General features: G+C 42.7%; 1 protein-coding gene across 4 annotated transcripts; it reads right to left on the bottom strand.

Annotated features, from left to right (window-relative positions):
• Nucleotides 1-439: 439 nt before the first annotated feature.
• Nucleotides 440-11,668, bottom strand: PRR11 (proline rich 11). Of its 4 annotated transcripts, XM_074974495.1 has the most exons (11): nucleotides 11,542-11,589; nucleotides 9,458-9,620; nucleotides 8,904-9,018; nucleotides 8,274-8,421; nucleotides 7,411-7,533; nucleotides 5,360-5,602; nucleotides 5,128-5,223; nucleotides 2,913-3,025; nucleotides 2,729-2,788; nucleotides 2,548-2,644; nucleotides 440-1,485 (listed from the first exon to the last, which is right to left on the bottom strand). In XM_074974495.1, exons 3-11 carry the CDS (start codon nucleotides 9,011-9,013, stop codon nucleotides 1,417-1,419), a joined length of 1,059 nt encoding a protein of 352 aa, XP_074830596.1. In that variant the 5' UTR covers nucleotides 9,014-9,018; nucleotides 9,458-9,620; nucleotides 11,542-11,589; the 3' UTR covers nucleotides 440-1,416. The 4 variants fall into 4 exon arrangements, with proteins under 4 accessions (XP_074830596.1, XP_074830597.1, XP_074830595.1 ...); XM_074974496.1 differs by lacking the exon at nucleotides 9,458-9,620 and having other exon boundaries at nucleotides 11,542-11,668; XM_074974494.1 differs by lacking the exon at nucleotides 9,458-9,620 and having other exon boundaries at nucleotides 8,904-9,092; nucleotides 11,542-11,596.
• Between the last annotated feature and the right edge of the window lie 286 nt (nucleotides 11,669-11,954).

Below are 11,954 nucleotides of genomic sequence, written 5' to 3'. Positions count from 1 at the left end.
CGAGAGGAAATATGTACCCACAGGAGCCCAACTTCTAAAACCATCCTGCAAACAATTGATTAGTACTGAAGCCCTTCCAAGGAAAAGTGGGGTGACCTTTCTAGGCTATGGAACTGAGCAAGGGGTCTGATGGATCTTTCTACTGCAACTTGCAGAAGCCACATCAAGTGGAATTCTAGGGGCATTTCCACTTGTTCCAGCTCCTTCCCCCTTGAAACTTTGCATACAAGGGTGCTGGAACAGTTTTTATAGTGAGAGTACTGAGAGCCATTAAACCAAACTGTAAACCCTGCATATAATGGAAACCACTTCAAGCCAGGGGGTGCTGCAGCACCCCTAGTTCTAGCACCTATGTTTGCATATTCAATTAACAGGAAATAAACTCCAGCCTGTCAACATTCATGTTTATTTTTATATATAAAAAGAATGATCAGGGCTATTTTAGTGGTGTAGTTTCAAGTTAGTACAATAGGAAATGTGTAATCACTGGTGGAAAATATGCAGTGTAAACATGTAATAATTATAACAAACAAGACTGGATACTGGCAGTAGGAGTTTAAGGTGACTTATAGTAACTATGTATTTGTTTAGGAACCAAGCATGTTCATTCCATTCCTATAACACCAGTTAGGACCTCTGAGCTTTCCATTTTGAAGCATTTCATTAATATTATTAGTTAATTATCACAACTTTCCTGTGAGGTCAGTATCATAAGCCAAATTTTGCACATGGGGAAATTGAAACATTTAGTGACTATGCCCAAGGTCACACAGCAAGTCAGTGGGAGAGTCAGGAACTTAGGAGTTCCTCACTTCCAGTCCCCTGGCGCTAAACAGTGTTGTCTCAAATTGGGTATGTTAATGTAAAGACAAGCCAAAATGGTACATGCTGGAAAACAGTAATAATACTGTCTTATTGAGCCACATAACTATTGTTTATAAAACTTTTGCAAACCTATTTGTTACTTGAACATTGGAGTCTTAAATCACTTCCCTCTTTTGAATTTTTTCCCTCTAACGTTACAAATATTGCCAAAATCATCTTTAAAAAAAATGTAAGACAAACAACATTAAATTTAAATTACTTCCAAGTACATATGCATCTCTATCACAAAAAGACAACACTTTTTGGAAATTTCAGAAGTCAATGTTCAAAAGGACCAAGAAGACCTCATTCTCTTCTCATCCTTTGAAGAGGTACCCCAGTGTGAAGACCGAGGCACAGTAGGACATTCTGGGGAAGGCTATACCTTCTGTGGATAGAAGACTTCCCTCTTGAGGACCATCAAAATGGCACTTTTTATGTGTGCTAAACTTATTTAAAATAACAAATTCTTTACCCCCCAGTGATATAAAATTGGGGTTAGACAAGTAGCAACCTGACCCTCAACTGACATAAAAATATAGCAGCACAGGTCTAGTTCTGTTCTTCAAAGCTGCTTGCAGTATGTAACCGAGCTGGAGAGGGAGTCTTTGGGTGAGCCATCTGTTAAAATAAGAACCAAGTTAGAATTTAGATTTCAGTAACAAATTACATAGTGGGTAATTCTTATTCATTGCATCCTAAGTGTAAATGAACATCTAGCCTAAGAGGATTCCTAACATGTATAACATTTTTAATCAGGTTTTTTTCCAGTGTCAGCAGCAGTCGTATTTTTAGCTTATTGGTTTTTGGTGCCCAAAAAGCTGCTTACCACCATGATAGTCATAGTCTTTGAGAACCTCTGCGTATTCCCACTTGTGGGGTGTACTCCTGTAACCACTGAGCCTCAGAGACATCTGGAAAGCAGCACTTTAAATGAGCTCCACTTCACGTGAGCCCCAAATGTTTGGAATAAAGTTATAGAAGTGCCATCCAACCCTTATCACCTCAGTTCCTCCTCCTAAATTTTAAAATCCTATGAGAAAAGAACTCTAAGGGAGAAGGGAACACAGGGGGAGACTCTGCAAGAGTTTTCCCCACATGTAGGAGGATGCAGGGGCCATATTTATGAAGAATTCTGTAATGCTGCTGCTGTGCATCTAATTGAGCACGAGGTTTTGCTTTGAATTAAATTCCAAGATTCAAGTTTGTTTTGTACGCTACAAATAATATTTAGCACTTCTAGCATTCTTTACATTCTCAAAGTACTGAACATATATTAACTAAGTGGTAGGTAGCACAAGGCAGTAGACTGGGTATCAGTCTTCTGTGGTCTGGGTATCAGCTGGCTTCTACTCCCAGCTCTGCCCATGACCTGCTGGTTGATTTTGGTCAAGTCACATCACCTTTCTATGGCTGTTTTCTCATCTGTAAAATGGGAATAATGACCCTCCTTTATAAACCACTAAGATCTATGGGGGAAAGTTTTATTAGAGATAAGTGTCACTATTATAAGTAGTAGTAATTATGGGCTCAGCTGCATGAGGCACACCAAGAGCTTTCACCTCCCACTGCCAAGCTCTAGAGCTAGATAAATAATATTTTGGAGCAATATCTTATCCTGGGCTTTTAAAACTCCGACCAAACTTTATGCAACAAGAAACCGACTTAAACGCAAAGTCTTACCTGAAATTTGCGCCTCAGTGCCTGTGTCATTATTGGAGTCAATCCTGTGCCAGTTTCCATGTTCTCTTTGTTAGTTAATGGAGTTCCACCAGGACTCCTGAAGAGATCATAAAAATTGAAAGGGGATTATTCTTAGATTTCTGATTAGTTAAAAAACAAAAGAAAACAGAAACGAAGTTACCTCTGAATATTGACTTTCTTAAGATGTTTTCGAAGGTCTATTTGATTTTTGCTGGGAGTGCTGATAAAAAACAACAAAATGTTAAAACCAACATATTTTTCAAGTACTATCAATGATGATGATTATTCTGAACATATACCATCTTTTCCCTGTTTGACATCAAAGAATGTAGAAAGTTCCTTACATTAGGAGGTTTGTACTGGGAGCTTGTAGGAGCTTGGATTTAGGTCTCAGATTAATGCTTTGTAAATCTGAGACTGTAATTAATGCCCTGTGCTTCTTCATTGGTGATCCTGCCTAAAATTAAAAAATAAAAATATTATCAAAAATACATTTTAAAACACCCCACAGAACATACAATCTATTTAATATTTATACCCTGCATGTTTTTAGTGCACTGTGGCTCATCAACTGTTTTGAGTCATTAAGATTTAACGTACCGTGGACAAAAATAGCCATTTTATAGAAGACTCCTATGCACACATTGTACAAGCAAAAATATCCATACATGGTTAAAATTCATAAAGCTACAGGAATGCTAGATGCTATTACCCTAAACTAAAAAGGAACACAACATGTATTGACCGTGGCTCTCTCTGTGGCCATGGGGCAAATCACTTAACCACTCTGCCTCAAATTCCCCTCTGCAAAGTTAGGATAACAATATTTACTCATAGATCTTACTGCGGATTTGGAGATAGGATTAATCAGTTGATGAGCCCAAATTCAACTTTGGTGTGAGCCCACTGAAGTTTCTGAATGAACTCTACATAAGGGATGGATTTCCTTCAATGTTTGCAGACAGCATTGAAGGTTTATATAGATTGGATAACTATGATTATTAGCTGAAATCTAAAATCTCTCGTAATATAGTCATTGAACTACTTTATGAATTGGATTTATCATCATTACCCCAAAGTGTGTTGTCTAGAACTAAACTATATACGCAAAGAATATGAATGCATAAATGATTTAAAACAAACATCACAGACATGAGCTGGAAAAGATCAAAGGGCATAGCATATATTCAGCACTTCAATGGAATATTCCTTGAGGCAGGAATAATAGGTGGTGCTTAAGTTTATTTTTAGGAGAATGTTTGAGAGTTTAACTGTCAAATGCAATTTTTCAGCTAACCAGAGTACAGGTACTAGCCTTGGTTAAAACTGTGGCCTGAAAAATTCAATGCATGGCTCTAAATGAGAATAAGAGAAGTTTTGCAGAAGTCAAGAAAGATCAGGAATATGATTCTGGTCTCTACAACCCAGATTCTCAAAGGTATTTAGGCACCTAACTGCCACTGATTTCATTAGATCTACAGCTGTACACCACCTGAGGCTGAACAACAATACAGATTTCTTGACTTAGCAAATGTTTGTTTAGTAAGCCATTAGTAGGGCCATACCAAATTCACAATCCATTTTGGTCAATTTCATGGTCATGGGATTTTAAAAATCATAAATTTCATCATTTCAGCTATTTAAATCTGAAATTTCACACAGTGTTGTAATTGTAGGGGTCCTGATCCAAAAAGGAGTGTGTGGGAGGCTGTAAGGTTATTGTAGGGGGGGTTGCCGTACTGCTACCTTTACTTCTACGTTGCTGCTGGCAGCAGCGCTGCCTTCAGAGCTGGGCAGCTGGAGAGTGGCGGCTGCTGGCCGGGAGCCCCACTCTGAAGGCAGAGCCGCCACCAGCAGCAGCGCAGAAGTAAGAGTGACACGGTGTGGTATTGCCACCCTTACCTCTGCGCTCTTGCTGGCGGGGCGCTGCCTTCAGAGCTGGGCACCCGGGCAACAGCCACCGCTCTCTGGCTGCCTAGCTCTGAAGGCAGTGCAGAAGTAAGGGTGGCAATACCACAACCCCCCCAAAATAATCTTGTGACCCCCCTGCAACACCCTTTTGGGTCAGGACTTCAAATTTGAGCAACACTGGTCTCCCCCATGAAATCTATATAGTACAGGGTAAAAGCACACAAAAGACCAGATTTCACGGTCCGTGATGTGTTTTTCATGGCCGAGAATTTGGTAGGGCCCTAGCCATTAGTGGCAAGCATTTCTGATATGGTCCTGGGAAACCAGGAATTATTTTGTTAGAACAGAACTTCAAGACACAAATCCTGGGTATAGTGCACAGTCCAACCGATTGGACTATGCACTGAGAGCAATCTTTCTCCACACCAAAGCAAAGGAGTTGCTGTATCTGCTCTGCAGAACCATTAATCCTGCACTCAGATCCCCAGTGTGCACAGAGCCCCTATGGTGCTGGGCTACCCAGCATAGAGGGTTTCTACAACTGCTGCATGAGGCTCCCACCAATACACATTGGAAGACATTGGTTTGATAGCTGGCAGGATTTGCCCCAGAACAGCACTATCCAGTTATACATGTCCTTTGGTTTACCTGGTTTGTTTTTGTGTAATTCTGTGTGTTCTTTAGTTTCACATTCAGGAGATCCTTGAGAGTTATTTGTATGGGCCCATCTTTTACTGATGTAGCCTGAAAACAAGGGGAAGTTGGAACGAAGGGTAAAATCAGCAAATTGTATGGTTCTCATAAGACACATTTCCCTCACTATATACCAAAATCCATCAAAGACCAACTGAAGAAATACAATAATTCTTTTACTCCCTACCTGAAGTGCTTTTGTGCTATTGCCCCTTTTGAGTAGTATAGGTGCAGGTGGTGGAGGTGGTGGAGGAAGCGGAGGTGGTGGAGGTGGAGCGGGGGGGGCAGATGCAGGTTGCAGCACTCCTGCAGAAGGCAGGGATACTGGGTCTGCCAAGCCGATCTGTGCACAGACAGGAACAGCTAGTAATGGTTTATTACACCTTTGACAAGGAGAGTTTTCTGAGGAACTAACAACAGTCTCACTCATCTGAGAAGAAGAAAAAAAAAGACAAAATATAGAATATTAAATTAACTGTTTAAAGAATAGGAATGTTTAGGGAATGGAATTCATAACTTTTAGTGATCCAGGATGCCAGGTCCATGATGTGCCTGCTATTGGAGTTTCAGAGTAACAGCCGTGTTAGTCTGTATTCGCAAAAAGAAAAGGAGTACTTGTGGCACCTTAGAGACTAACCAATTTATTTGAGCATGAGCTTTCGTGAGCTACAGCTCACTTCATCGGATGCATACTGTAGCTCACGAAAGCTCATGCTCAAATAAATTGGTTAATCTCTAAGGTGCCACAAGTACTCCTTTTCTTTTTGCTATTGGAGTGATCATCCAGCCGGCTAAGTCCTGCCTTCCAGCCTCAGGGATGCTGTATGCGTAGGGAACGTGAAGTGATTTGCAATGAAAGGAGCTAAAGCAGTGGTTGTCAAACCAGCGTGCTTTTCTTTTTTTTGAAGAGCTCTGGTGTCAGCCCCAGGTGGCAGGTGCTCATGCAGAGGGGCTGTGTACACCCAGGAGGTGGGGATAAAGGCGACAGCCAGAGCACTGCCACCCGGGGTCTTTTCCCCCTCCCCGCTCAATATCTCACCGGGAGGCAACCCGTGCTCAACCCCCCCCCCCCCCCCCAGTTCCTCACCTAGTGGTGGTGGGGAACCCCAGGGTAGCAGCAGCAGCGCAGAACTAAGGGTGGCAATGGGGCATTAAGTCTGCTGCTATTGTGCTTCAGAGCTGGGCACCCAGCCACTGCACTCTGCTCTGCCTGCAGAGCTGGGTGGTAGTATATGTACTTTGGGGGAAGGGAAGGGGAAATGACTACAAATACAAAAAAAGGGGGGCCTGATCAAATAAGTTTGAGATCCACTGAGCTAAAGAAATAAAAGATGGGCCCTATAATTTCCAAATCTGAATTTATACATTTCTCTAGCAATTCTATTCTATATTAGGGGTGGGATTTTCAAGAGCACCTCTGTGACTTGTGGGCACAAGCTTCATTGTCTAAATTAATTTGATCATCAAAACTTAGAGAGCATTCCCTACTTTTGTTTATATGTAGTGTCTGACCCCATTATATTCTACTAACCATCATCGGAGGACATATTTAGACCATAATAATAACAGTTCCTCTGTCGTTAGGGAATGTTATGGGCTGGAGAATTTTTTAAAAGGCAGAAAAGTTTGACCAGTGATTCAGACCCCACTCCTGCAACTTCTTCCATTTCAGCAGTTCCCTGAAGCCCCCTAAATTTGGGGGAGAGGGGCTCTATATAGACATAGTGGTTTCTGAATGGAGCAAGTTGCAAGGCTGCAGCTTTCATTTCAACAGCATCTTTTACTATGGAAAATTACTAACAACCATTATAGCCAAAACAGTGAAGATCTTTAACAAAAAAAATTTATTTCTAAAAATATTTTACCTACCATTGTCGCAAACACCATCTTCAGTCATTGGAAGATGGAGAGATGGAGCAAAACATTACTCTATTTTTTGCAGTTTGGGCACTTTGTGGGCTCTGTGTATAATCATTTGGCACACAGAGTCCCATTGCCAGATCAGGGCCTTATTCAACCTGTTTGAGCGGGTCTTTTAGTCTCCATCACTGACCACAGATCTTTAAATGCTTAAGCCAGTGTTATTCAACCTTTTTGTGGAGCCCTAAGAAGTTTTGAATGGAGATGTGAACCCCTTTGGAAATCTTAGAAATAGTCTGTGGACCCCCAGATTGAAAACCACCAGCTTAGCAAATACGAGAAAAATCACACTGCTAATGGGACTAACACGTGACTGACCTGGATCACTCCTTGTAGTCTGGAAAATTCAATTTCCAGCTTTTCCACCTGTTGCTTCAGCATGTTCAGTTGCCGCAGGTAGAGTCGTGAAGGAAATATGGTGTCTTTGATTACTTCAAAACTCTAAGCATCACAAAGAAACCAGAGGACGATTTTCTGAGTTAAACACAATGGGTGAAATATCAAAAGCACCTAAGGGACTTGGGAGCACAACTCACACTGAAAGTCAGTGGAAACTCTTCTGATTGTATTCAGTGGCATGAAACAACATGGACAGGCCATTTCAAATCTGGTCTAATTTTTTCCCTTTCCCATCCTTTGGACAGAGTACACCAGAAAAGCAGACCTTCTACATTCAGAAGATCTCATCTTATTATTTGCTAATTCTGAATGTTGCAGGTGGCTGCAAACGGGTAGACCATGAGAAACTGAAGGATGGACCACATTTCTTTGGAAAGGTGTGGTCCTGCAGATTCTCAATAAAGTTTCCCATTTTAACTTTGAATTCTACAGTATGTTTTTTGTCCGACCCATCAGGATCATGCACTCACATCTCCTAGGCTATTAAGAGTTGCAAGCTGGGTCCTAGGTCATTGCAAATCCTCCAGATATTGCAATAAAGTCTCCAACTTCACATACAATCTCAATGTCACCTTAATTTTGGGCATTTTTACCATACCTATTCCCCTAGCAGATACCTCCCATTTGAACCTTAATAATTCCTTCCAAACCTTTCACTAGACATAGATTCTCCAATAGCTACAATTGAATTTTCACCTTAATTTTGGAGTTAGGTGCAGTATACCATAGCACTTTGTGCATGTGATCTCAGACAGGCAGAAATAGAGATTTAGAAAACATACCTGTGCAACACTGTTCTGGCACCACCAGTACAAAGACGATGCTGTCATTGCCAAGGGCCTTACTGCATCCTTTACACTTGGGAGGGCCAATGGCCAGAAAGTGCTGCTTTGGCTGTGGGGGGGATTTGGAGGAAAACCATCCAATAACCTGTGGAAGAAAATTTCAAATTTATCTTTACAAGTAAGTAAATCATTTTAGCCATACAAAAATGTAACTGTGGTCAGCCTGTTGGTCATTTAGAAGTGTCAGTGTAACAGATGAGTTTGGAGTAAACATCAGTGCAAGGGAAGGGGATGGTAGGAAAATTTGTGTTACACTGTAGGGAACATTCCTGTCCTGACAAAAGAATAAGATCTTCTCAACAGGTTTTTTCAGGCTCCAACTACTGAGATTTTGTGATAACTCTTTTCCAAGCCCAATTTTCTGAGGCATTTAAAATTAGATTGGATAGGAAGGACACTGGAAGATGTACAAGAGGGAACAATTCTGCAGCAGCCAGGCCATGAAGTAGATGGGACTCAACAAGTCTCCTCCATCTCCAATTTCTGTGATTCAGTGTACTTTTTGGAACTAGCAATGGACCTATGAGAATTGGGTTAATGAGAAAACTAAATGTAATGTGAGCTCACCTTTGAGGGAGAGGATTCAAGCACTGCAGTTTACTGACATCTCCCTTCTTGTTCATTAGAAGTTTTGCACGGGCCCGCAGCTTCCGCCGGCGTTGCTTATTCTTTGCCATTATTTCTAGGGAGCCACGTTCAAGAGCAGTTAAATCACTCTACAAGAGTGTATAATCCTGCTTTTATTAAAGAGCAGAGCTGCCGCAAAAAGGTGAAAAAAAGAAGGGATGCATGTGAATAATCCCACTTCAAGATATTTGGAATTGTCTTGTTTGAATAGAAGTAATGCTTAGACGCATGAAAAAATTAATACCTCCTTTAAAGTATTCCTGTGATCACCTGGACAGAGTTTGTACATGTTAAGACAGCTGATAGAATGACGTTGAAACTGACATTTTAAACTCTCCCATTTTAAACCACCCCATGTGAGTGAATATGGTGGAATTTTTGATAAGGGATATTGGGAAGAGAAGACAAAATCATAGATTTGGTAGAGGAAATCATCATATAATTCTGCACAAGATATGGAAAAATAATATATCCAGGACCTATGTAAAATGTACCGCTTGCTCCAAGGCTCCGCTTTGTCTCTTTTGATCTTTGCCAGGACCCTGGTGATGAGTGGAATCGGAGGGAACACGTACATCAGGCTCCCTGACCATGACAGTAGGAAGGCATTGGGCCTGGGTTGGCATGCCCCGAACCCTGGCTTGATCCTGTCCAGGACTAACGAAGAGTTTGAGAACTGCTACTAAAGGTAACTAAGAAAACTACTAACTATATACAACTATATTACAGGTTTTCAAAGTTTGCAAGAACAGAGAACGAAACAACGCTCGCCGAAGCAGCAGACGTCCCAGCACCGTGACTGGCAGCAAGAAGGAACTGAGGGTGGGGGGAGCTGGCGGCACCCCTTATACCGCACCATGTGGACACCACTCCAGGGGGCACCAGAGCTGGCCCCCTACAGATACTGCTGAGGGAAAAACTTCCAGAACCAATGCATGTGTTGAGCACACACACCTAATATGGAATGGACATGAGCAAGCACTCAAAGAAAAACCTTAGTAATTTGCATATCCAATAATCCCTATGCAAACAGCCATCTCTCCACACTGATCAGTTTAAGAGTAGACAGCTGTAGTCAGGCCTCATAACAAAGAATCTCTTCCCTTTACAAAATGCACTGTAATTATTTTTAGGTTTCAAAGTAGCAGCCGTGTTAGTCTGTATTCACAAAAAGGAGTACTTGTGGCACCTTAGACACTAACAAATTTATTTGAGCATAAGCTTACGTGAGCTACAGCTCACTTCATCGGATGCATTTTTAGGTTGTATCAGAGTTAAAATTAAATCACAATCTCAAATGAACAGTAGGTATTCAGTGAAGCATTGTCTCTCATTTGAAAAAATGTTTGTTCACTCATTTGCTATTCACTAATTTGCATTCTCATCATTAGAGTGAAATGGACATGGGTCTAGTGTATGCATGGGGATCCGCAAAGCAATTTGGGACCCTTTGCAGCAAGAAGTCCCACAGTACCATGGCTACTATTACAGCTAGTTTGACTCTATTCACGTGGCAGCCATTCTCCTCTCAAATTCATTAGAGAAGAATTTTATTGTGGTTAAGATGCCAGACTGGTGCTTGCACTGGGTTCAATTTTTCCACCTGTAAAATGGGAACAAAATCCTTCTTTTCTCCCACCCTTTGTCCGTCTTGCCTAGTTAGAGGCAAGCTCCGTGTCTTACTACGTACAGTAGAACCTCAGAGCGACGAACACCTCGGGAATGGAGCTTGTTCGTAACCCTGAACAAAACGTTGTGGTGGTTCTTTCAAATGTTTAAAGCTGACTGTTGACTTAATGCAGCTTTCAAACTTTACAATGCAGAAGAAAAATGCTGCTTTCCCTTTACTTTTTAGTAGTTTACGATTAGCACAGTACAGTACTGTATTTGCTGCTGCTTTTTTTTTTTTTGGAGGGGGAGGGGTCTCTGCTGCTGCCTGGTTGTGTACTTCTGGTTCCCAATGAGGTGTGTTTCAGAGTAACAGCCGTGTTAGTCTGTATTCGTAAAAAGAAAAAAGAAAAGGAGTACTTGTGGCACCTTAGAGACTAACCAGTTTATTTGAGCATGAGCTTTCGTGAGCTACAGCTCACTTCATCGGATGCATGCATCCGATGAAGTGAGCTGTAGCTCACGAAAGCTCATGCTCAAATAAACTGGTTAGTCTCTAAGGTGCCACAATGAGGTGTGTGTGGTTGACTGGTCAGCTCATAACTCTGCCGTTCTCCTGTGTACGTGCCCAGCACCCAGGGCAGGGCCCTGAGACTAGGACCCTAGACTGCACTGCCTCCCCGCGGCAGGACACCCCCCAGCCTAGCAGGGCATGCATCACTCTGGGAGCCCCCCGAAAGCCCTCACGCTTTCCCCGCAGGCCCCCTCCCCAGAACCCCGGACCCCCGTCGCGACTCACCCTTGCACCCTCACCCAGAGGAGAGATGCCCCGCCTCGCCCTCTCTCTCTCTGCACCCCCCCCTCGGGTGGGGTGACCTGGCCTGGCCTCAGCCGACCCGCCCCTCTGAGCTCCCCGGGTGGGGAGTCACCAGTCACCCCAGCCACTCGGCTCGCCCCCTCCTTCCCTTACCTGCTCATCGGCCCGAGCAACCTCCCTGCAATTCAAAATCGCTACACCAGCCACCCAAAGCCAATCGCAGCCCCGCTCTCTTCTGCCGCCCACGGAGCCCGACACCCGCCAGAGCTATGCAAGCTCTGATTGGTTACAGCGAATTCAGGTCCAGCCAGTCGACGCCAAGAGTGTACGTCATCAGGAGGGGGAGGGGAGAAGAACCAATCCCAGCATAGCTCTCATCTGCCATCAGCACATCCTGCGCCACACGAAGGAAAGCTGTCCCACGATTGGTTAGAAGGGTGTCAGCTCAACCAATCAGTTTGCCAGCTTGTTTGTTTTACAAAAGACCAATCAGATTAAAAAGTGGAAGGGGAGACGCCAATAAGAGAGAAGTGGACAAGATAAACGAAAAAGAGGCATAGTTTCCC

Source organism: Natator depressus, chromosome 17, assembly GCF_965152275.1.
Source record: "Natator depressus isolate rNatDep1 chromosome 17, rNatDep2.hap1, whole genome shotgun sequence".
Taxonomy (NCBI): Eukaryota; Metazoa; Chordata; order Testudines; family Cheloniidae; genus Natator; species Natator depressus.
This window is presented reverse-complemented; position numbering and strand designations above follow the sequence as displayed.

Bases quoted from the DNA above. Each gene is read 5' to 3' on its own strand.
- PRR11 (XM_074974496.1), bottom strand. From the start codon at position 9,013: ATGGCAAAGAATAAGCAACGCCGGCGGAAGCTGCGGGCCCGTGCAAAA. The intron at 5,603-7,410 runs GTCAGTCACGTG...TCTTCTTCTCAG, and splicing joins GACTACAAGGAGTGATCCAG to ATGAGTGAGACTGTTGTTAG. The intron at 1,486-2,547 runs GTAAGACTTTGC...TTATTTTAACAG, and splicing joins CACTGAGGCGCAAATTTCAG to ATGGCTCACCCAAAGACTCC.